The sequence below is a fragment of the Hyperolius riggenbachi genome, chromosome 8 (genome assembly GCF_040937935.1).
Source record: "Hyperolius riggenbachi isolate aHypRig1 chromosome 8, aHypRig1.pri, whole genome shotgun sequence".
In the NCBI taxonomy this organism is placed as follows: Eukaryota; Metazoa; Chordata; class Amphibia; order Anura; family Hyperoliidae; genus Hyperolius; species Hyperolius riggenbachi.
In genome coordinates this window covers 69,751,090-69,775,786 of record NC_090653.1, presented here as the reverse complement: position 1 = coordinate 69,775,786, position 24,697 = coordinate 69,751,090, and the positions used below count along the sequence as shown (strand labels likewise).

At 46.4% G+C, this 24,697-nt stretch overlaps 1 protein-coding gene across 1 annotated transcript in view; it reads left to right on the top strand.

Moving 5' to 3' along the window:
* EXOSC5 (exosome component 5) overlaps nt 1-23,852 on the top strand; it is a 36,183-nt gene extending 12,331 nt beyond the window's left edge. The window contains exons 4-7 of the mRNA XM_068250642.1: nt 6,505-6,645; nt 9,974-10,063; nt 21,792-21,921; nt 23,456-23,852. Coding sequence (XP_068106743.1) covers nt 6,505-6,645; nt 9,974-10,063; nt 21,792-21,884 — 324 coding nt within the window. The 3' untranslated portion in view covers nt 21,885-21,921; nt 23,456-23,852. The remainder of the gene's footprint in view (nt 1-6,504; nt 6,646-9,973; nt 10,064-21,791; nt 21,922-23,455) is intronic.
* The last annotated feature ends 845 nt before the right edge of the window (nt 23,853-24,697 follow it).

The window sequence follows — 24,697 nt, the reverse complement described above, 5'->3', positions numbered from 1 at the left end:
CAAAAAAAACCTAATCCCCCATCCTCCTCCCTCCTCCCCTCTGCCTCTGAAATCTCTAGCTAGTAATACCTCCCCCTCCTCCTGCCCAGACTGAGCTCCCATGAGCCCTATAAACAATAGGAATGCCCTATAAACAATAGGAAAGGAACACAATTATGCAATGAGTAAAAGTTCACCTCGGATCCACTTTAAAGAAAACCTGTAATGGATAAAAAGAGCCGATGGGGAGCACTTACCTCGGGAGGCAGAAGCCTCTGGATCCTAAAGAGACTTCCGATTCCTCTTCTGTCCTCTCAATCCTGCGCTGAGACACCCAAACCTTCCAGGACCATAACAGTCCTGTGACACGCCTCACGCTGGCGCAGTAGCGGCTTTCCGATAGGCACCAGTAGGGTTGCAACGGTATGAAATTCCACGGTATGATAACCGTCAAAAAAAATACCACGGTATGATGGTATTGCGGTATACGGTATTATACAATTATAATAGAATTATTTGGACCCTGAGCACCCCTTACACCCCTCCCCAGTGTGGGGTGCGCTACTCCTTCAGTATACATATGATTAAGCCCCTGGGAGAATTGGGGCCCCAGATAAAACTGAAAAAAGGCTTACCCTGCTCCTGCAGAAGTCCAGGTGGTGTTAGAGATAGGTGTAGGCAGTAGTAGGTGGCCGCAGCATAGGTAGCCAGTAGTAGGTGGTTGCAGCATAGGTAGCCAGGGATAGGAGTGGCCAGTAGTAGGTGCCTGCAGCATAGGTAGCCAGGGATAGGTGCCTGCAGCATAGGTAGCCAAGGATAGATGCCTGCAGCATAGGTAGCCAGGGATAGGTGCCTGCAGCATAGGTAGCCAGGGATAGGTGCCTGCAGCATAGGTAGCCAGGGATAGATGTAGCCAGGATAGGTGCCTGCAGCATAGGTAGCCAGGATAGGTTCCTGCAGCACAGGTAGCCAGGGATAGGTGTAGCCAGGATAGGTGCCTGCAGCATATGTAGTAGGTGCAGCCAGGATAGGTGCCTGCAGCATATGTAGTAGGTGCTCCTCTACATGGGTGGCCTAGTCTGTCACGGAGCAGCGGCATCTGCAGGTGGTGTGGAGGCCTCTTGCTGGGGGTGTCTTCCGTGCCTGGTGGTGGTGGATATGAGGAAGGCAGGCAATGTGAGGCGGCTTAGAAGGAGAGGGCTCCCCTGCGTGGGTGGCCGTGCGGTCCGGAAGCAGAGGCGGCTGGAGTGACGATCAGTGGCGGCTGCTCGGTGAGACCCAGCAGTGGGGGCCGCAGAGCTGTGGTGGTCCTGGGGCTTAGCGGGCGGGGACCGGCACGGTCGGCCATGGGGAGCTCCGATCAGTAGGAAACTGATCAGCAGGAAGTGACGGCGGCAGCGGCGTGTATGGAGCTGGGGCGGCCACGTGGTTAAGATTTCCGGAGTCCGACTGCAGCGAGCCCTGGGTCCCTGGACACTCCGCAAAGCGTCCCTGGATTCCTGGAGGCAGGGGGAATCTTTCCCACAGATGCGGTGAGGCTGTCGGGGGAGAAGGGTTGGAGCCCTGTGTGCCGGGCAAACGTCTTACACCGCCATCTTGGGTAAACCGGTATTTTCAAAAAGTGCATGGTATGGTTATCATGCATTTTGAAACCGTGGTATACCGTCATACCGCGGCAACCCTAGGCACCAGTGGAAATAGCTGTGTCCGATCAGATCTGCTCTACTGCACAGGCGCAGACACCTCATTCCTGCGCAGTAGAGCAGATCCAATCAGACTTGGCTATTTCCGCCAGAGCATGAACAAAATTCGCAAGGGCGCCTGCGCGAAGCTCGTCACAGGATTGTTATGGTCCTGGAGCCAGATGACTACTATGCATGCACGCACCACTGACAAGCTTGTCTGAGGGTTTTCGGGGGCTGCCACCGCTGGAGCTGGGATACTGAGGACGGGGGAAGCCTCATTAGGATCCAGAGGCTTCACCGTCCTGAGGTAAGTACCTCCCCCAGGGGCACTTTTTTGTTACAGGTGGTTTTTTTTAATGCAGTACTCAACTTACAAACAAATTCAATTTACAAATCATCTCCTGGAACAGAAGTTATTTGTAAGTAGGGACCACCTGTATTTTTGTCAACAAGTTAATTTAGATGAGTAGAGGACCAATTTAAAGCAATACTGAGACAAGCTGAAACGCATGAGTTAGATACTCCTCAATAGAGGGGGTAGACCTGGGGGGTCGGGCAGGCAATGGGCAGCTGAAATCTATTCAAAATCTGTGCTTAGTTTGTGGAAGGATTTGATCCTTATCAGATTGGATCTGAGAGAGATCTACCTGATGGTCGAATCTGGTGGCCATCTATTAGTTTACGGCCACCTTTAATCTACTAAAGTTAACCAAGTAGCATTTTTAGTCCCCAATGCATCTCAAAAGTACATTAAAATGCATGCTAACAATGTGGCTCATTACTTTAAAAAAATTATTCTACCTCTTCTTTTTACATTTAAATGTTTGTTAGAGGCTTTTATTACCCCTCTTCTAGGGCTGTGGAGTCAGAGCAATTTTGGGTACCTGGAGTCGGAGTCGATGGTTTCAATAAACTGAGGAGTCAGAGCTGGATAATTTTTGAACCAAATCCATCGCCTTTGTAGAAATTAGACTAAGAAGTTGGAGTCGAGGAGTCGGAGCAATTTTGGGTACCTGGAGTTGGAGTCGGTGAAGGAGTCGGATGAGTTATGCACCGACTCCACAGCCCTCCTACTTCTGTGGTCTGCCCACTGCAGAAGGGGCAGGCAGATAAGAATTGCTGTAATTAGCAGTAGCAATGAGCAAACACTTTCATCACGTGGGGGGGGGGGGGGGGGGGAGGAGATAAGACACCATGCTTCAAACAGTTTAGAGAAGTCATACTTGATTACAATCATTCCTTCCCCTGGATAAATAAGGGGGGGAGGGGGTGGCATCTCTCTACAGCTAATAGAAACCAGGACAAACTGCAGGACAAAAAAAAAGCTGCTTGGATTCCTTTAGCTGGTTATCATGCCCCAGCAATGACTGGCATTTCAGTATGTGACATTGCAGGTGTATAACACTGGAGTTTTAACACTCATTACTCTACACATGCTCTTATGAGGGATACGGTAAGAGGATCCTCTCCCTGTAAATTGTCACAAATTAGCAAGGTAATTAGCACCGCAGAGGTAGAGCGAGAAATTAGGATGTCACCCTCTCCATGATGGGAGACTTGTGTGCTGCCGGTAAACATGCCGAAAATAGGACTAGGGAGACGACTCTGAACTCTTGCTTTATTCCAGTAATTAGTCTCAGTGTCATTTCTGTCTTCATCACTTACAGCCTCGGCATTCTGTTTACCTCCCAGCAGATCGAGCAGCTTTATTATTGTTATTAATAATATGAGAATCCCAGATGACTGGAAGCAGAACTACAGAGGTAGCCATACATCATACATGGGTGAATCATGGCCAGGCCTGTGACCGAGGGCTCGCCATGTGCAGATCGATCAGGGAATAGTCATTCATTAAACTGCTTGCACCACTTCATTTTAAAGTGGACCTGAACTCTTGCACAGGACAGAAGGAAAAAGAGAGAAATGCACCCTGTATGTATTTAGAGAGTTTAGCCTGTGACTAATCACAACCCTAATTTCATCTCTTCAGCTGTATCAACTTAGGAATCTCATCTGCCAAAACAGAGCAGCTAATTTGTAAACACAGGATGTTAACACTTTGTCTGCTTCCAAGAAAGCGGGAATCAGACACACTGCAGATTTGTATGCGCCTGCGCATAACGCTGCAGGTCATGTGAGCGTGAGTGGCGTGGCCTCATGCAGGCGCAGACAATGTCCCAGGACACCAAAGCTGCGACGAGGGACAGATAGGCTGCCATGGGCTAGAGGAAGCCCCAGGTAAGGAGATCCTGTTTTGTTTATTTGTTTGTTTGTTTTTAACTCGCACCTGTCCTTTCATTAGATCTCACCAGGACCAGCATATGGCCTTTTGCTAGCTTTTGTCTGAAGCAATGCAGTATAAAACCATCTGGTCACCCGTTTTCTACCTCCCCCCACAACAACTATCAGAAATATTCACAAAATATTGATCTGTGTATAGCCACCCTAGCTTCATATTCTGGAACCTCCACAGCTTAAGGTGTTCTCAGTTGTAGGGACACTCATCCCTGTAGATATGATTGGATATGGTAACTTATAACCAGGGCTGTGGAGTCGGTACAAAAATCATCCGACTCTGACTCCCCAGTTTATGAAACCACAGACTCCAACTCCAGGTACCCAAAATGGCTCAGACTCCTCGACTCTGACTCCTTAGTCAAATACTTACAAGGGCTGTGGATTTGGTAAAGAAAAATCATCCAACTCCGACGCCTCGGTTTATGTAGCCACCGACTTCAACTCCGACTTACATAACATATGTCTTGCACTGTCCAGTTTTTTATTTTAGTGAGTTTTCTATAGTAAAAAAAGAGAAAATTATTCTTGGGATTTTCCATTTTGACTGTGTCTATTTTGAAGCCAATCCTGACATAATTTCCTCCCTTACTCTGTCTGCATATCATTGCCCACCCTCCTCCCAGTCTTCAGTCAGACACTCCCACCCAGCACTGCAGTAGAAAGTGCATTGTCTCAGCATGAGAAATATTGGCCAATCAGAGAGGAACAGAGTTGTCGGAGGGGAAAACGGGAGGGAAAGCGGCTGCATTAGTTATGTCTAAGGGGAAAGTAAAGAAGAAAAAAAAGAAAACCCAGCATGCCCTGCAACTTCCTTTGTGCGGCAGATGTACCAAATAAGAGCCAGGGAAAGTGATGATGTTTTATGGAGAAGAAAAGTAAGAGTAATTTTTTAACTTTTGGATTGCCTGCTTAGCATACTTATTGTTTACCAGATAGAAATAAAAGTTTGCTTTCCTAAAACAGAAAGAATTTGCGATAATTCAGGTTGGAGTGAGCTTGAGATGTCTCCCAGTGCATCACTGCTGAATATATGCAAATTAACCATTGTAAATAGAAATAAAGAATTGATTTTTGAGTTTATGCCTGACAGTTACACTTTAAACAGGTCTGTGAGATATTACTCTACACCTATGCCTGGTACACACCATATAATAAAAATTGGGGCACAGAAAAATCTGACCAATAACTTTGCCAAAGAGTAGAAATTGGTGCAAAAGGATCAACTTTATTAATACAAAATTGTAAATAGATGCTTGGATAAAAACGTGACAACCAAAACCCCCCAGTCACACTATTAAAACTTTAAAACAGGAAAAGGAGCGGAGGCTCTTTAAATATATGACGGCACTCTAGCGAAAATCATGGCATCACTATGCTAGGGAGTATACACCCCATGAGTGCTGGGTCCATTCACTGAAACCCAGCAATAAGATGAATGTATAGTGGATAAGCATGAGAGCAGTTCCAGCAAAAGTCCATGCATCAATGGCCAAGTAAGCGGTTAGCTTGTCTCACTTGTGATAGAATAATCACCTTGCAACCAGAAAGATCAAGTTCTCTGTATATATTCACTGCATATAGGTATTACTTTTGCTGTGATGTTTCCAAGTTTCTTCAAAACATTGTATGCAGCATTAAGAAGATAACATGCTTTCCTTTAAGCCATAAGCAGTCCCACTCGCAGACTCGGCAGCAGCATGTTTCTCAAGCATAAGGTGGAAAGCAACAAACCGCAAGCAAGCACAGAGCAGGGCAGATAGTGAATAGTCCCGAGAAACCTGCAGGGATAGGCACAGCCTATAGCAGCGTTCAGATAATCTCATTGTATAGGCATGATGAAAAGAGTTACCTGCCCTGAAGAACTTTCATGTAGTCTGTAATCAACATGCGATATAATCCACGTAATAGTTCCTATGTGACTTCATGGGTGGATCCTCCACTATGCAGGAGCCATTAACGCCAGTAATGTCCACACCATGCAATTTCCCATCAGCTAGACAAGATGGATTGATTATTATTTCCAACAGGTTCAATCTGATTTCTGATCGATTTTGTATTGGAATGATTGGAAAATCGATCACTCCACACCCCTCCGCCATACACAGTGTGCTCATACCTTTTATAGGCTACTGTCAATCTAACCATATGGCCTTTCTTCCCAAGTGGTCTAGTGCCTCTCCCTCCACCCCACCCTGTTACTCTGTGGTGGTATAGTTCAAACAACCAACCTCCCCCCCCCCCCCCCAGCTGTCATACCCTGGTGCATACAACTTGCGTTATTCATATATTGCAAATCTAAATCTAATAATAACATGCCCTCATTCTTAATGATCAGTTGGTCATATCATCTGACATGTAACTTACAATCTCATTACTCACATATGTTCACAAAAGGCTCAGTTGTGGACATGCACGTGTCCAACAGGCACTGATTTGCTAGCAAGTGACCCAAATCCATCTTGTGGACATAAAGATACATATTAACATCTTCTAGATCTATTATTATTAATGATTACAAACCTTAACTACCTCCCGTGTGCAGCTGCTTGCCTGCTGTCTTAATGCAGCTTGTATGGGTCTGATGGATGCAGGGATCCCCATGCGCACCCTCTTCTGTGGTGTCACATGTGCGCTGGATGAGGATGGTCAGCTGACTCTTGACCCTACCACCAAACAACAAAAGGTTAGTCCTATAACCGTAACCAATGTATGTTCTACCTCATCACAAACCATAACCATACTAACTGTACATGTAGAGTAGCGACACCTTGTGGCACCCGTAAGTATCTGCCTTATTTCTCTATTTTCTCTTAGCATCGGAGCCTCCTGACCACTGTGCATGCAGATAGAGATTGTCAGAGAGGAATGTATTCCTACCACTCACATGCATGTTGTTACTCTACTGCTGACCCCTGCCCTGAAACTACCTAGATTTTCCATTCTGTCCAATCAATACTTCAGACATTTTTTGGGGAATCAGTTCTCCGCAGATGTGATCAGAGTGATTGAATCTCCCAGGAATCGAAAGGGAAAATCAATTTCTGCATAGGCACCTTTAGAAAATAAGGAGATAAGACCAGGGCTGTGGAGTCGGTACAAAAATCTTCGGACTCCGACTCCTCAGTTTATGAAATCACAACTCCGACTCCGGGTAACCAAAATGGCCCTGACTCCGACTCCTCAGTCTAATATTTAACAGGGCTGTGGATTTTGTACAAAAATCACCCAACTCCCGACTCTGACTCCTCAGTTTATGAAACTCCGACTCCGGGGGCCCAAAATTGCCCCGACTCTGACTCCTCGACTCCAACTCCACAGCCCTGGATAAGACTATGACTATGGTAGGGATAATGCTGGGAATACACGGTTAGTTTTTTAGCTGATTAGATGGTTCGATAGATAATATCCAACATGTCCGATCTCACTTTCGATTCTTGCGCCGCTCGATTTTTGATAGAAGTGAATGGAAAAAGATAAGAAAAACAAGCGGAAGATAAGATAATCGAGCGGCAAAAATGATCGAGAGGAGAAACGCACGGCAGAAACGATCCGTGTATTCCCAGCATTAGACTGGGATCTCCACTAAGGGACAGTTAGTGGCATGACTTTTTACTCTGTACAGTACTGCAGCAATACAATACAAAATAAATATTGCGTGATCTTCAATGACCAGCAGCGTAAGATATCACCTATTTTATGAGGGCAAGTGTGTTAGGTGGGCATTTTACTGTTACTAACTGGGGTGGAGCTGCAGTAGCTACCATATCAGGAAAATGCCTGTTGACAGGCTTACCTGTGCATTGCTATGGTGATGGACAATACACTTACGGCATAACGCACGTTACCCCGGTGATGAGCATTGCACCGATAGGTTAATGCATACAGCTCCCCTACCATTGCTACCAGTCATTTTACAGCTGCTTCATGCTTCAAGCACAAATTCTCTTGAACTCCTGTTCAGAGGCAGTATAGTAAACTGGCTAAAGAACACCTGAACTGAGAGAGATAAGAGGCTGTCATATTTATTTCCTTTTAAACAATGCAGATTGCCTGGCTGTCCTGCTGATCCACTGCCTCTAATAGTCTTAGCCATAAACCCTGAACAAGCATGCAGCATATCAGGTTTCAGGCTGAAGTCTGACTAGATAAACCACATGCTTGTTTCAGGAGTGTTATTCAGACACTACTGCAGCAGTGCTGCCAGGCAACGGGTATTGTTTAAAAGGATATAAATATGGCAGCCTCCATATACCTCTCAGTTCAGGTGTACTTTGCCTTGTACACACCATGCAATTTCCCGTCAGGTAGACCGGTCAAATCGATTATTTTGATCTGTCTGATCTGTTTTCCGATCGTTTTTGATTGAATTGGTATATTCTACATGTCTATCTGTCGGGAAATTGCATCGTGTGTACTTGGCATGAGGTGTTAAGGTAGGTCTACTAGGTCTATACACACAGATTTTTGTCCAGTGATGCCAAACAATTGTTTTCTCTCTGAGCAAAATAGATGTATAGAGGAATCAATTCTGTCCTTACACTGCAGAAGAGTTCTGTGGAAAACCGATGGAACCACACTATTGCACAGTTTGAAAGCTATGAGCCGCTGATCGACCCCCCGCTCCTGCCCCGCCCCCGATTGACCGAAACCTTCCATCTGGTCCCATCACTACTTCTGATCCATTTTAGGTCAAAATCGATGGGAAATCTATTGGACATTTTTGAGGCATTGATTCCCAGCTGATTTGATTCCAGCGATTGAATCAATCTGCTGAGAAAATCAATGTGTGTTTGACCTGCTTTAGGCTTTGGTTCATGTTCTCTATGTTTGTAAACCCAGTTTATACACGTAATCCCATATAAAGAGTAGATTAAAGGACAACTGAAGTGAGAAGCCTATGGAGGCTGCCATATTTATTTACTTTTAAACATTGCCAGTTGCCTGGCAGTCCTGCTAATCTATTTGGCTGCAGTAGTGTCTAGATCACGCCAGAAACAAACATGCTGCTAATTTAGTCAGATCTGACAATAATGTCAGCAACACCTGATCTGCTTGTTCAGTTGCTATGGCTAAAAGTATTAGAGGCAGAGAATAAGCAGGACAGCCAGGCAACTGGTATTGTTTAAAAGGAAATAAATATGGCAGCCTCCATATTCCTCTCATTAGGCCTCGTTCACATCTGCTGCGCTGAAAAACGTGTTAAAGCGCATGGTAAAAAACGCATGCGCTTGTGCGCGCTTTAGTCCGCGTTTCTATGCGTTGCGCTTACGTTTTGCTTACTGTAGCAGCAGCAGTTGTCAATAAAACTTTGTTTTTGTATGTAAATGTATTTTTTTTCTCCAATTGGGGTAAAAAACGCATGCGCTTCTATGCGCTTGTACGCGCTTCTATGCGCTAAAAAAGCGGACCTATTCACTTGCATTGCTGTGCGCTTTACAGCTCAGCGCACAGAAATGCATGCAACACTACGTTTCTGTAACGCTGCTCAGCGCAGCGCATAGATGTGAACCAGCTACATTTAGTTACATGGAAAAATGAATACCTTGCTGAACGCACAGGGCAGTGCGCTGTGGAAAGCGCACAGAAACGGCCCTGATGTGAACGAGGCCTTACAGTTGTCCTGTAACTTTGTGCTGATCTCTGATTGGACGGTCTAGTTGTGTAGCATCTCCCACCTGCCTGTTTGTTCTGGATCTTATGGACAGTGTATGCAGGTCAGTGAGATCCACATGTGAGCATGAGGCTTCATGCTCCAATGCATTGCAGGTGAGACGAGTGCTGGAGAAATGCTTTAGAAATCCCTGTAATATAAGAACAACATGACCTGGTTGCCAATCCTGCCTGGGAATGTGAGTTTCTGAAGCTGCAGTCATGGTTTACTGAACATCCTGCAAGCAGCAAATCACCCTGGATATTAAACTGCTGTTGAATACACGCCCTGTTAGAGTTGGATTAAGTGGAAAACCTCACAGGAAATGTCTTACCAATTTTCTGTCATGTTTTGTTACCAGGAAAGCAGCGCCTTGTTAACCTTGGCTATAGAGAGTTCAGAGAATAAAGTGTTAATGATTTCATCGAAAGGTGCCTATTCACCTGCAGAGGTAAGTTCTGGGGTCTTCTCTCTACTGCAGGTCACCACAGTCATCTTACTACACCGTGTACCCAAATGTACACACACACACACATACACAAAAACACACACACACACACACACACACAAAAACACTCACACACACACACCTTCCCTCCCCTCCTAATATTCAGCCTGCCTCTGGCCTTATGATACCAAGCTTACCTCTTCCCTCCTAATACCCAGCTTACCCCCCCCCCCCCCCTACTATTACCCAAATTACCTCACCCTCCTAATGCCCAGCTTACCTCTCCCCTCCTAATGCCCAGCTTACCTCTCCCCTCCTAATACCCAGATGTCAGGAAACACTGACTTCTCCTCTCCTAGTACTGAAATATCAGGATACACTTAATTACCAGGATATCCTGATGGCTGAGTACAGGAAGTGGGGCAGAAGTTAGCTTGTTCTGATATTTGGTATTACAAGAAACCATCTTCTTGTAAGCTAATGTCTGCTCCACTACCTGTACTCTGCCACCAGGAAACCTGACATCTCCAGCCCTCTCCTCTCAGTGATAGTGCGAGTCACCTCTTTTAGCACAGTCCACCTACCTTCTGCTAAAGGGAACCCAAAGTGAGAGGAATACAGAGCCTGCTATTAACGCCAGTTCCCTTACTTCTGTCTGTAATATGTTAAATCACTGTCCCAAAATAAGCATGCTGATCTGATGCTCTGACTCTGGTCTGACTCCACTGGCTGCATGCTTGTTGCAGGTGTGTGACTCAAAATAAAGCTGAGCATGACAGCCAGGCAGCTGTCATTGTTTATAAGGGGAATAAGATGGCAGCTCTGTATTTCTCTCACTTCAAGTTCCCTTTAAAAGGACCACCATCTGGAAAATTGTAAAATTTAAAATACATGTAAACACATACAAATAAAAAGTACGTTTCTTGCAAAGGAAAACTATCTGTAATTTTTTTTTCTCCTATGTTGCTGTCACTTACAATAGTTAGTAGAAATTTAGCAATTGTGTTTGTTGCAGTTGGCATTTAGTTTAGAGGTGGTGGGGTGAGTTCCCTGGAGGTGAGAGGTCCAGGGCTTGCCCACACTTCCCTCTAGGTGTCGCATGGTGGTTTGGGGGCCCCAGCGAGTGAGAGAGACCTGGGGCCCCCGGCTGTCATGTGGACCAGTGTTTGTAATAGTTAGTAGAAATTTGACAGATTTTGGACTAGCTATTTTGGACTGGGGGATTCTCTAGGTTTTGTTTAGTTTCTAAAGCACTTGGTGAATGGCAGTTGCTCTTTCCAGCTGCCAAAAAAGTGTGCAGCGAGCAGGCAGACTGGCCAGCATCATTGTATAAATCCTTTTCGGGCTATGCCTTTATAAAGAATAAAAGCTTGCCGAGAATTCCCCATGAAGAGATGGACTAGTTTAAAACCTGTCGGTTCTGTCAGATCTCTACTACCTCCTGCAAGTGAAAGCAATGTAGGCGACAAGCAATTTATGGCTCATTTTACTCTGAAAGATATATGCTTCTTACATGTATGTTTTCATTTTACAATTTTTCACGATAGTGGTCCTTTAACACTAATAAATCCCGATCGTGTTTGAAATGTGCTTGAATTTTGCCACACCCCGTGATAAATGGCTGATTTGAAGTTGCAGTGTCTGTTGCCTGGAACTGTTTGGCATCTGCACAGACATGACTTACTTTGGAGATGTTTGGAGTGCAGTGGTGCTGCATTATGCTATCGTTTGTATTTTTGCCTTTACTGGGTGTCCTCCAAGTGTAAAGCATGACGCCATATCTGGCAGCCTCGGTGTCTGCGCTGTGCTGCAGAGTCTGCGACACTCCTAGGCTGTTTGCCTTGAGTAATACAGAGAATCATCTGCTGCTGCTTAAAGAGACTCCGTAACAAAAATTACATCCTGTTTTTTATCATCCTACAAGTTCCAAAAGCTATTCTAATGTGTTCTGGCTTACTGCAGCACGTTCTACTATCACCATCTCTGTAATAAATCAACTTATCTCTCTCTTGTCAGACTTGTCAGCCTGTGTCTGGAAGGCTGCCAAGTTCTTCAGTGTTGTGGTTCTGTGATGCATCTCCCCCCTCCAGGCCCCTCTCTGCATACTGCCTGTGTATTATTTAGATTAGAGCAGCTTCTCTCTTCTCTCTTATCTTTTACAAGCTGGATAAATCCTCCTCTGAGCTGGCTGGGCTTTCACATACTGAGGAATTACATACAGGCAGAGCTGTCTGCACTCTGCAGGAAGAAACAGCCTGACACTTCAGTGGAAGATAGCTGCAGGGGGAAAGAACACACACAAATGATCTCTTGAGATTCAAAAGGAAAGCTGTATACAGCCTGCTTGTGTATGAATGTATTTTCTATGTGTGGACATACTGTACATCAACCTACTTCCTGTTTTGGTGGCCATTTTGTTTGTTTATAAACAAACTTTTTTAAACGGTTTTTAACCACTTTTAATGCGGCGAAATTGTGACAGAGGGTAATAGGAGATGTCCCCTAACGCACTGGTATGTTTACTTTTGTGCGATTTTAACAATACAGATTCTCTTTAAAGTATACCAGAGCTGAACTAGGTAGGAAAAACAGGAGCAGGCATGTACTTGATGCCCACCGCTACATTGCGTGACCGGGATCGCTCTGCACATGAGCATGGCGTCACGACTACATCATGTGCATGTGCAGAGCGCTCGCGGGCGCGCAACGTAGCCAGGCCAGTGCCTGCGCACTAATGTCTGACCCGGAAAAGGCTGCGGGGGGCATTTAGGTAGCAAAGGTGGGGTACAGAGGAGAACGAAAGTAACGGGCATCAGGACAGCTTACAGTACATGCCTGCTCCCTCCATTTTTCCTATGTAGTTCAGCTCCGGTATCTTTTAAAATGGACCTGAACTCTTGCACAGGACACAAGGAAAACAGAGAGAAATGCACCTTAGAGTTTTTAGAAAGAAGAGCCTGTCTAATTCTCCCTCTTCTTCAAGTCACCACAAGTGTAATCTGATTTTCCCGCTGTGTTGGCAAAAAAATATGGCATTCCTCTGGAGACACAGCTAATATGTAAACACAGGATGTTAACCCTTTGTCTGCTTCCATGAACACAGCAGGAGTTCTGTAAGCTGTAACAGAAATTATTTTCTTTAACAGTTATTATGCTGTTGCTTATCTTTTAGAGCTGAGATGAAGTTCTGAGTTCAGGTCTGCTTTAATAGAGGCCACGTAGAACCAGTGAATAAAAAAAACGAAGTATGTGGTGGTGGTGGGTGGGTGGGGAGGGGGGGGGGGGATATGAGGGGACATACAGGCACCTGTATACAAATAGAGGTGGGACAGTGCGCAAAGATTTTATTTTTTGTTGTTTTTGTTTTGGGTGTGGCAAGACAGTTTATGTGAGCTTAAAGAGGAACTCCAGTGAAAATAATGTAATAAAAAAAGTGCTCAATTTTTACAATAATTATGTATAAATGATTTAGTCAGTGCTTGCCCATTGTAAAATCTTTTAAATCCCTGATTTATGTTCTGACATTTATTACATGGTGACATTTTTACTGTTGGCAGGTGATGTAGCTGCTGCATGCTTTTTTTGGTAGTTGGGAACAGCTGTAAACTGCTATTTCCCACAATGTAACAAGGTTCGCAGACAGGAAACTGGCTGGAGTACCACGGTCCTCAGAGTTTCTTGTGGGAGGGTTGTGGTGTGTTTTTTTTTTTTTTTTTTTCTTTGTTTTTTGTTTTTTTTTTAGAATTTTTATTGAAAATTTCCAATAATACATCAAAAACCATAAAAACCACCCCCCCCTCCTCCACCCTCACAAAGATTCCCCAAGGCCTATCACATTGATTTATATCACAAAGCTAAACCGCAGCATACAACGAGAAGGATATTATTGCGTTAGCTTATTTTTAAGTAAGTTATCCGAAACAAGAATAACAAGAGACAGGTAGCAATATTATAATAACTTGACAAACTGCACCTATAGATGTATATCAGAAACACTGATCGTAATATCAAGATTAGGAATGACCGGCTCTACTCCCTCAACCCACGGATCCCATATTTTGTTGAAGTAATTAGGATGACCTCTTACTTGGTAAGTTAAGCAATATAGCGGAAGATTATGATTAACGTGTAATGAAATTGTCGTTTCCACTTAAGCAGAAGACATTTCCTAAAAAAAGCAATTCGTAGAGAAATTTCAACCATTCCCAGCATAGAAGCCTTAAATGCCAGATCTATGTGTTGTTTCATGATTTTGGCCAAGAAAGCAGTGATAGATATCCAATATGCCTGTACAGAAGGACAATCCCAAGCACAGTGACAAAAATCAGCCCCAGTATACCCACATTTTAAAGCATTCAGGGCCTACACCTCTGCCCATTTTAGCCAGTCTAACAGGAGTATAATATACTTGAATTGTGGGAAGGGTTTCACCACAATATCAGTCATACAGCGCCCCCTGATGGTCTGTTTGTGAAAAGGAATGATTTCTCATGTAAAAGGAGGCATCAGCTACTGATTGGGATAAAGTTCAATTCTTGGTCAGAGTTTCTCTTTAACCACTTGACGACCGCCCCCAGCCGATGGGCGGCGGCAAAGACTGGGCCTAAACGACCGCAATAAGCCCATCGGCGGCGGCAGCAGGCGTGGTTATGCTGCGATCGCGTCATTCGTGACGCGATCAGCCGCTGGCGACTGGCTCCGCCCCCCTCGTGCTGTAACCCGCCGGCCGTTCGGAAGCGCCGGCGGGTTACTAGCACCCGGATCGCCGCATGTAAATAGTATAATAGGCTTTGTAATGTATACAAAGCCTATTATACTGGCTGCCTCCTGCCCTGGTGGTCCCAGTGTCCGAGGGACCACCAGGGCAGGCTGCAGCCACCCTAGTCTGCACCCAAGCACACTGATTTCCCCCCCCCCCCTGCCCCCTGATCGCCCACAGCACCCCTCAGACCCCCCCCCCCCACCCCCCAGACCACTGTTTACACTCAATCACCCATCAATCACTCCCTGTCACTTTCTGTCAACGCTATTTTTTTTTTACCCTAAACTGCCCCCTGCTCCCTCCTGATCACCCCCCCCCCCCCCCACCAGATTCTCCCCAGCCCCCCCCCCCCCCGTGTACTGTATGCATCTATCCCCCCTGATCACCTGCCAATCACCCATCAATCACCCCCTGTCACTGCCACCCATCAATCAGCCCCTAACCTGCCCCTTGCGGGCAATCTGATCACCCACACCAATAGATCGCCTGCAGATCCGACATCAGATCACCTCCCAAGTGCAGTGTTTACATCTGTTCTCTCCTCTAAACACCCACTAATTACCCATCAATCACCCCCTATCACCACCTGTCACTGTTACCCATCAGAATAGACCCTAATCTGCCCCTTGCGGGCACCCAATCACCCACCCCACACACTCAGATTGCCCTCAGACCCCCCCTTATCAATTCGCCAGTGCATTATTTACATCTGTTCTTCCCTGTAATAACCCACTGATCACCTGTCAATCACCTATCAATCACCCATCAATCACCCCCTGTCACTGCCACCCATCAATCAGCCCCTAACCTGCCCCTTGCGGGCAATCTGATCACCCACCCACACCATCAGATTGCCCTAGACCTACCCTCAGATCACCTCCAACGTGCATTGTTTACATCTGTTCTGCCATCTAATCACCCACTGATCACCCATCAATCAGCCCCTGTCACTAATACCCATCAGATTAGACCACTATCTGCCCCTAGGGCACCAAATCACCCACCCACACCCTCAGAACGCCCTCAGACCCCAGCCCTGATCACCTCGCCAGTGCATTGCTTGCATCTATTTCCCCCCTCTAATCACACCTTGAGACACCCATCAATCACCTCCTGTCACCACCTGTCACCCCCTAGCACACCTACCCATCAGATCAGGCCCTAATTTGCCCCGTGTAGGCTCCTGATCACTCGGCCAAACCCTCAGATCCCCCTCAGACCCCCTTCCGATCACCTCCCCAGTGCATTGATTGCATCTATTTTCCCCTCTAACCACCCCCTGAGACACCTATCAATCACCTCCTGTCACCCCCCTAGCACTCCTATCCATCAGATCAGGCCCAATACAACCTGTCATCTAAGAGGCCACCCTGCTTATGACCAGTTCCACAAAATTTGCCCCCTCATAGACCACCTCATCAAAATGTGCAGATGCTTATACCCCTGAACAGTCATTTTGAGAAATTTGGTTTCCAGACTACTCACGGTTTTGGGCCCGTAAAATGCCAGGGCAGTATAGGAACCCCACAAATGACCCCTTTTTAGAAAAAAGACACCCCAAGGTATTCTGTTAGGTGTATGACGAGTTCATAGAAGACTTTATTTGTTGTCAAAAGTTAGGCCCGGTTCACATTAGCGGTGGCCGTCCGGAATCGCCGTGCCGGAGCCGGACCGCTTGCAGAACGGACGGAACGGACGCACGGCAATAGCAATGAAAGCCTATGCGTCCGTTCACATGCGTCCGTTCTGCCGGACCGGATCCGGACTCCGGCGTCCGTTCCAACATGCGCTATTTTTTGGTCCGGCTCCTCCGGCAGCCGTATCCGGGGCGGAGCCGGACTGCACCATCCGGCCAATACAAAGTAATGAGAACCGGAGAGCGCACAACACACTGGCTACAAAAACCGGACGTTCTACCCCACTTCCTATGCATTTTGGATGGGGACCACATGGAGTTCACAGAGTGGGGCAGCAGCGATTTCATGCTGGAGCTCTAGGCAGCAACATGTCTGATAACGAGGAGGCGAACAACAGAGAATTCCCAGGTATACGAAAAATGCCTGGATCCATGGTCCCAACTGCAGTCTCTGTATCCACGGATGGTCTCCACACGTCCACCTGTCTCCAACAATGACCCCAGACCCTTCTGCTGACCTCCCAGACCCCAGGTATTTACAGGTTGTTATCTCCTTAAGAAACCGGATCCGGACCGCAACCGTGTTCACACCGCACGGAAACCGGATGCAAACGGACCGGATCCGGATAGGAACCGTACGGATCAGGTCCGGTCCGGATACGGTGCGGTCCGGACATCCGGTGCGGTTTTGACAAAACCGCAAGTGTGAACGGGGCCTTAGCGGAAATTGGTTTGTATTGTTTTTTTCACAAAGTGTCATTTTTCACTAACTTGTGACAAAAAATAAAATCTTCTATGAACTCACCATACACCTAACAGAATACTTTGGGGTGTCTTCTTTCTAAAATGGGGTCACTTGTGGGGTTCCTATACTGCCCTTGCATTTTAGGGGCCCTAAACCGTGAGGAGTAGTCTAGAAAACAAATGCCTCAAAATGACCCGTGAATAGGACGTTGGGCCCCTTAGCGCACCTAGGCTGCAAAAAAGTGTCACACGTGGTATCGCCGTACTCAGGAGAAGTAGTATAATGTGATTTGTGGTGTATGTGTGCCCCTGCTAAAACGCCGCCATCCCGCAGCTTAACGGGGGTCCCTTCACCCCCAAATCCCCTACGTACATCGCGGAATCTCTTCCGCATTGGGGCAAGGCTAACCGCCGCAGCCCTGCCTCCCGTGCGTCTATCAGACGCGTACCTCCGCCTCTCCCCCGCCCCTCTCAGTCTTCCTTCACTGAGAGGGGCGGGGGAGAGGCGGCGATGCGCGTCTGATAGACGTGCTGAGAGGCAGGGCTGCAGCAGTTAGCCCTGCCTCCAGGAAGAGCAAAATTTACGACCAATTTGGTCGTTGATTTTGCACGGTAGGGGTTTGGGGGTGAAGGGACCCCCGTTTAGCCGCGGGATAGCGGCATTTTAGCAGGGGCACACGTGCCCCTGCTAACTATGAGCTCTGAAGCGAGAATTATTCTTGCTTCAGTGTCTCTTTAAGGGGCGAAAAGACTGTGGCCCTCAACTTGTTAAGTGGCCCATACACTGGTTAATTTCAGCCATCGATGGATAGATCGATTCTATAGAATCGTTCAGAAATCGATTCCTTCAAATCGATTGATTTGCGGCCGATTTCCATGGATTTGATCTATCTGACAGGATGGAAACTCTAGGTTGATGGCAGCAGATCGATGGCTTATAGAGCTGTATTGGATCTAATGGTCCAATAATGCATTTAGATAGATTTCCAATACATTTCGTTCTGAAATCTATTGGAAATCTGTTCCTAGTGTGTGGCACACATCAGATAGATTCCTGTCAGATTGGACTTGAAAGGCATCTGACAGAAATATATCTGATGGTCGAATTTGCTGCAAATCTATAAGTGTATGGCCACCTTTAGTGGTAAAGTCTCTCCCCCATGACACTAGCGAGAGCTGCCCCCCCTCTCTGGATTGCCTTCTCTGTGTTCCTATGGTGAGGCCACTAGCAGGATGTACAGGGTATAATGAGCTTACATTGCAGATAGGCACCCATGCTGAAAGAATATATTAAATCTAAATATGCAATTTCCATTCTGCGGCGTTCATCTTCCTTGTTTGTAGATCAGTATCCTGCCTGTGCATCCTGTTCATTAGTTCTCAGTAAAATGTGTGTTTGATCCATTACTTTGCTGGCATCGCAGTCAGCTTGCTATACTATACTAAACTATACTGTCACCACTTACAGCCAGCTAACTCTATCATACTATACTTTTACTACATAGTCGGCTTATATTGTCACCACATACAGTCTGCTTACTCTACTATACTATACTGCCACTACATAAAGCCAGGTAACTCTACTATACTGTCACCACTCACAGTCAACTTACTCTACCATACAATGCTTTTCCTAAATATAGTCTATAGCTTACTCTACTATACTGGCACCACATACAGTCAGCTTACTCTACTATAGTATACTGGCACCACATACGGTACTATACTAGTTCTTAGGCTATAGACACAGATGGTTGGTTCCTACACCTTTGAACAAGCCCTGTACAGACATGATGCTTGACTCTGCTGCTGGGCAGCCTGTCCTGTTCTATGGAAAGGGAAGGTGCAGGCAATGCCCTGTTGTCAGAACATCAACAATGGCCATTTTCCATCAGTAGTCCAGTTCACCTGATCACTGGCAACCTTGTCAGCCATGTTGGGGGCATCGGTAGCTTTAGAAAGTAACATTCGCCTCTAGGTAACTGCTATACTGATGATACACGGTTATTAGTTACTGCATTGACATCCAGAGCCCCTAACAATGCCTGTCCTGGAATTTGTGGTTCCTGGATTCTGCAGGCCGCCCGTTCAGGCTGTTTACTCTTCCTGCACTGGTGATACAGCTACAGTACATTAGACACAGGCCTGATGGCTGTGCTGCAGACTCTGCACCCCTCTATGTAATCTGAGAAGAGTCTCTGGTGACTATCTGATCTCCAGCTGCTGCAGAAATCGGGCAGATTAGACACACTCATCATCTCTGAAGCTATTGCAGTACTAGGTGGGGTGCCGGGAATGAGAGGATTTCACAATGACTGCTGCCTCTTTCCATCCTGTCATTCTCAGTCCCTGAGCCAATTCCTCCCAGCTGGAGCCGATCTCACTCTGTCTCCTATCTAATGGCTTTCCCCTGCTGCATACTGATTGGATGGACATTAAACTTCTGTGTGTGGCACCCACCATTGCCTGTCTTCTTCCATCTGTCAGTGTGACCTCAGCAGATGCTCTACAGTCTGGCTTGTAGGATGCCTTCTGCTGCCTTTCAGTGCTTGTCTAAAATAGCATTCCTATGCTGTCACCCTGTAGTGGGAGGGGCAGATGTCATATCTTGTACTGTATCTATCTGCTCTCACGGTCACCCTGCTGTGGGAGGAGCAAAGTCCATGTCTCACAGTTCTCTTCTGTATGTCACCCTGCAGTGGGAGGGGCAGACTCCGTGTCTCATCCTTCTCTTCTGTATGTCACCCTGAAGTGGGAGGGGCAGACTCCGTATCTTGTAGTTCTTTTCTTTGTGTCACCCTGCTGTGGGAGGAACATTCACTGTCTCACAGTTCTCTTCTGTATGTCACTTTGCAGTGGGAGGGGCAGACTCAGTTTCTCATCCTTCTCTTCTGCATGTCACCCTGCAGTGGGAGGGGCAGACTCCGTTTCTCATCCTTTTCTTATGTATGTCACCCTGCAGTGGGAGGGGTAGACTGCGTGTCTCATCCTTCTCTTCTGTATGTCACCCTGCAGTGGGAGGGGCAGACTCCCTTTTCTTGGCTCCCTGCTGGATTGTCACCCTGCAGTGGGAGGGGCAGACTCCCTTTTCTTGGCTCCCTGCTGGATTGTCACCCTGCAGTGGGAGGGGCAGACTCCCTTTTCTTGGCTCCCTGCTGGATTGTCACCCTGCAGTGGGAGGGGCAGACTCCCTTTTCTTGCCTCCCTGCTGGATTGTCACCCTGCAATGGGAAGGGCAGACTCCCTTTTCTTGCCTCCCTGCTGGATTGTCACCCTGCAGTTGCAGTGACCATCACTATGTCTACTAGGTGTTCAGTTAAAAATGGCGCAGGGTAAAAAATGGTGCACTGTTCCGCCGATAAATGTATCATAAAACGCTATTTACCGTTTTAATGTAAATACATTAAAACGGTAAATAGGGTTATAAAATACATTTATTGGCGGCACGGTGCACCATTAAAAATGCAGGAGGGCTAGTGTTAGGAAGCGGGGTCGGAGAGAGACAGCGGGACACTGGTAAGGCAGCGGGGGTCAGGGGGAGAGACCGCGGGACACTGGTAAGGCAGCGGGGGTCGGGGGGAGAGACAGCAGGACACTGGTAAGGCAGCGGGGGTCAGGGGGAGAGACAGCAGGACACTGGTAAGGCAGCGGGGGTCAGGGGGAGAGACAGCAGGACACTGGTGTTAGGCAGCTAGGTGGAGGGAGGATGAGTGCATGGGCACACATTACCTTGTCTCGGCTGGCGATCGCTCCTTCACTTCCTAGTTAGTTTGCAGGAGTCCTGCACCCAGCCAATCACCATGCTGGGACTGAAGCCACATGGTGATTGGCTGGCTGCAGGACTACAGCAAACTAACTGAAGAAGTGAAGGAGCGATCGCCGGCCGGCACAAGGTAATGTATGCCTCTGCACACATCCTCCACCTAATCCTACTCCCTCCACCCCTCTGCCTAACACCTGTGTCCCGCTGCCTCCTGACCCCAACAACGCTAAAGAGTGTTTTACAATTATGCCATTTTTTTAGGCTTACTTGTTTTACAATTTATCTTAATGCGGCACCATTATTATAGCGGCTGCGCTGTGTGCCATTTTTATCTGCTCCAGTCTACTAGTTCTTTTTGCCAGTGTCATCCAGCAAAGGAAGGAGCTGGTAGTGCTATGCTGTACCCACATAGATCAGTTTCTTTGATTGGTTGTTGTTTATGTTTTTATTTAGACAATTTCCTATCAGGTCATTTGTAAGCGTGAGGAAACAGCCCGGTCTGGTTACGTTCAGAGAGCGTTTAGATAATGAAAGGATCAGACTGAAACATGTGGCCGCAGCGATTCCTTCCCTTGCCCTCTACATTTCACACAGATTCCCTCACTCTGCGCTACGTCAGTAGAATTCTCCCCCCTCAGGCAGAGCTACTCAGAGACAATTTAATAAAATGATGTTAAAAGAATCATTAAAATTGAACAAATAGCTGCAGCTCCCTCTGGCAGTTCATAAAGTGAGCGGGTGGATGGGGGAGGCGGTGGGTGCGGGGAGCCTGGGGGTTTAATAATGTCTTCTCCTGTAACACACATCCCTCTCTCTCTCTCCTCAGCTCCAGCAGTGCATCGCAGCCGCCCAAATCTCAGCACAAAACATCTTCCAGTTCTACAGGGACTCTGTGAAGAGGCGATATTCCAAATCCTGACTGAGGAAGGAGCTTCATTACATCATCCTGGAACGAGGTGCCTGCACTTGCCTAGATGTTATCCTAATATTCCTCTGACCATGACTTAATGCTTCCATCTCCCCTTTATTTTGTACACCACTTAAAGAGACACTGAAGCGAGAGAAAAAAAATTATGATATGATTTGTATGTGTAGTACAGCTAAAGGTGGCCATACACTGGTCGATTTGCCATCAGATCGACCAACAGATAGATCCCTCTCTGATCGAATCTGATCAGAGAGGGATCGTATGGCTACCTTTTCTGCAAACAGATTGTGAATCGATTTCACCATGAAATCGATTCACCATCTGTGAAGCTGCCGCTGTTGCCACTGCCGCCACCCCCCGGTCCCCGCATGCGTTACCTGATCAGGCCGGCGCAAGTCCCCCGATCTCCACTCTGGGCTCCAGCTTCACTGTACTTCCTGTCCGGGGAACTTTAAACTTCCCAGGACAGGAAGTACAGTGAAGCTGGAGCCCAGAGTGCCACGCCCACAGGTTTTGAGAGAGACAAGGCACTTTCAGACAGTAGCAAGGGATCATGGGAGCTCAGTCTGGGCAGGAGAAGGGGGAGGTATTACTAGCCAGAGATTTCAGAGGGAGGAGGAGGGGGGATTAGGTTTTTTTTTTGCTCAAGATGCAGATAAGCCTGCCTCTGTGTAATGTTTACAAACAACATGGCTGCTGTCACTGTATCACAGGAAGAAATAATCATATTCTATTAACCACCCTAGCGTTCTATTAAGATCGCCAGGGCGGCTGCGGGAGGGTTTTTTTTTTTTATAAAAAAAAAATCTATTTCATGCAGCCAACTGAAAGGCCATTTTGTACTAAATAGGCCCCTGTAGCTTTAAGGCCTCGCTGCAGGGCCCACAAGTGATTCACCCCCCCTTTTTCTGCCCACCAACAGAGATTCATGTTGGTAGGCTAAGATCGCTGCCAGGATGTTTATTTTTTATTTATTTTTTCTTATAAATATTTATCTTAATATTTTTTAAATACATTTTCCAATTTTTTTTTATTATTTTCATAATCCCCCCTACTTCCTCCAGTGAAAAAAACATGCTACACAAAATGCTTAGAAAAGCACTTTTCTAAGCGAAAATCGTTCTGAAAGATTCTTTTAATTTTCCAAGCTGGGATGTGCCCGGTAACTTCACCTAAGCTTTGATCCAGGATTTTTAGTTGTAGAAATCTTAGGCTTCTTTCCACCTCTCCGGCAGCTGGGATGTGCTGCGCAGGCGCAGAAGGCTCCCGGCCACGGAATGGAGATGGAGGAGCGCGCACTGCGCATGGTCACACTGGCCGAATTTATGGGACCAGTTACTGAAGAGGGAGAAGACTGAGGGCAGCAGTGTGGGAGCGATTCGTGCGGATGGGGCTGGAGGAAGCCCCAGGTATGTATAACACTTGTACATGTGCTCATCTCTGGTTTCCATAAAGCCATTAAAATCTTTTTAAATAACATTCATTCTTAAAGAGCGGTGAACTGAAGGATGGGAATGTTTGCCAATTACTTTGCTTTAAAGACATGTTTTTCTTTATTTCAGGTCTCTCTGAAGAGGTACTTTGAGGTACCCTGTGGAACGATCGCTCTGAATGTGCATTTACTGGAACTACACCATAGATTCCCGTTACAGTAATCCTATCTGGTGTTTGCCGATGACGGGTACAGGCTAATTTATCCCAGCTGTCTCCTTCCTCTGTTATAGATGCCCATTCTTTCACAAATAGCCTCCAGGAGGCCATATTGATTGTTTCCCAGCATGCTTTGCTAAAGCTTCCAGAACACGTTCCTTATTTGTTGGCACAGTGACTCCCTGATATAAAAATCTACAGTTAATTGATCTGTGCAGTCCTGTGGCACTGTAAATAGCCCTACCTTTTGTTTTGTATTGTGATTATTTTGTATTTTTTTTTTGTTTTAAGCTGTAATAAACTGTTAAATGGCTGTATATTTGCTGCAGTATTTTTACTGTCATATCATTAACGTATATACAGTAATTTAGAGTGTAAGTTCAGGCAGCTTTATTAGACACTGAAGGTGGCCATACATCAAGGGATTTTGGAGAAACAGATCTCTCTCTGATCAAATTTGATTGGAGAGAGATTTGTTGGCCGCCATAAACTGCAGGCCAATTTCCGATCGATATCAGCATGGCATCTTTTGGGAATTGAGCTAGTAACACCACTTCAGCCACGCTCCTCGCTTCTCACACCTCCCCCCCAATTGTACATGTATCCCCCCCCCCCCCTCCCTCCCCCAATGCGGTTGCCGGCGTATTGTACGTGTATGTAAAAAAAAAAATGCTATAGGCAGCACAACTGCCCATAGCAGCAATAAAAAAAAATTGTAAGCAATTTTTTTTACATCGCATGTATGTTGTGGACTTGTAAGACTGCAACTTGCAATCGGTCTGCAAAAATGCTTACAATTTGCATTTGGCTCCTGGTCTCTCCTTGTCATACAGGTGACCGTGGTATCCCCACAGTGACCACCTTTTCTATTATTTTATTTTGGACATTTTCTTTTGACAACTTTGTCATCTACGGTATTGAGGACATCATGTGCTTGTAAAGACTGTTTTACTTACTGATTATTTGTCATATCCATGATAACCACCAGAGTCACTATTGTTAGTTCATTAACCTTGGCTGGCTGTTGAATTTCAGTAAACTCATTTTGTAATTTAACTAGGTGGGTACTCACAAACCCAAGCTGCCTTGGCAACATAACTACATCACTTTTTGTTAGGAGTGCAACCAAAGTCCTGAGAAGGTTGCACATGGGT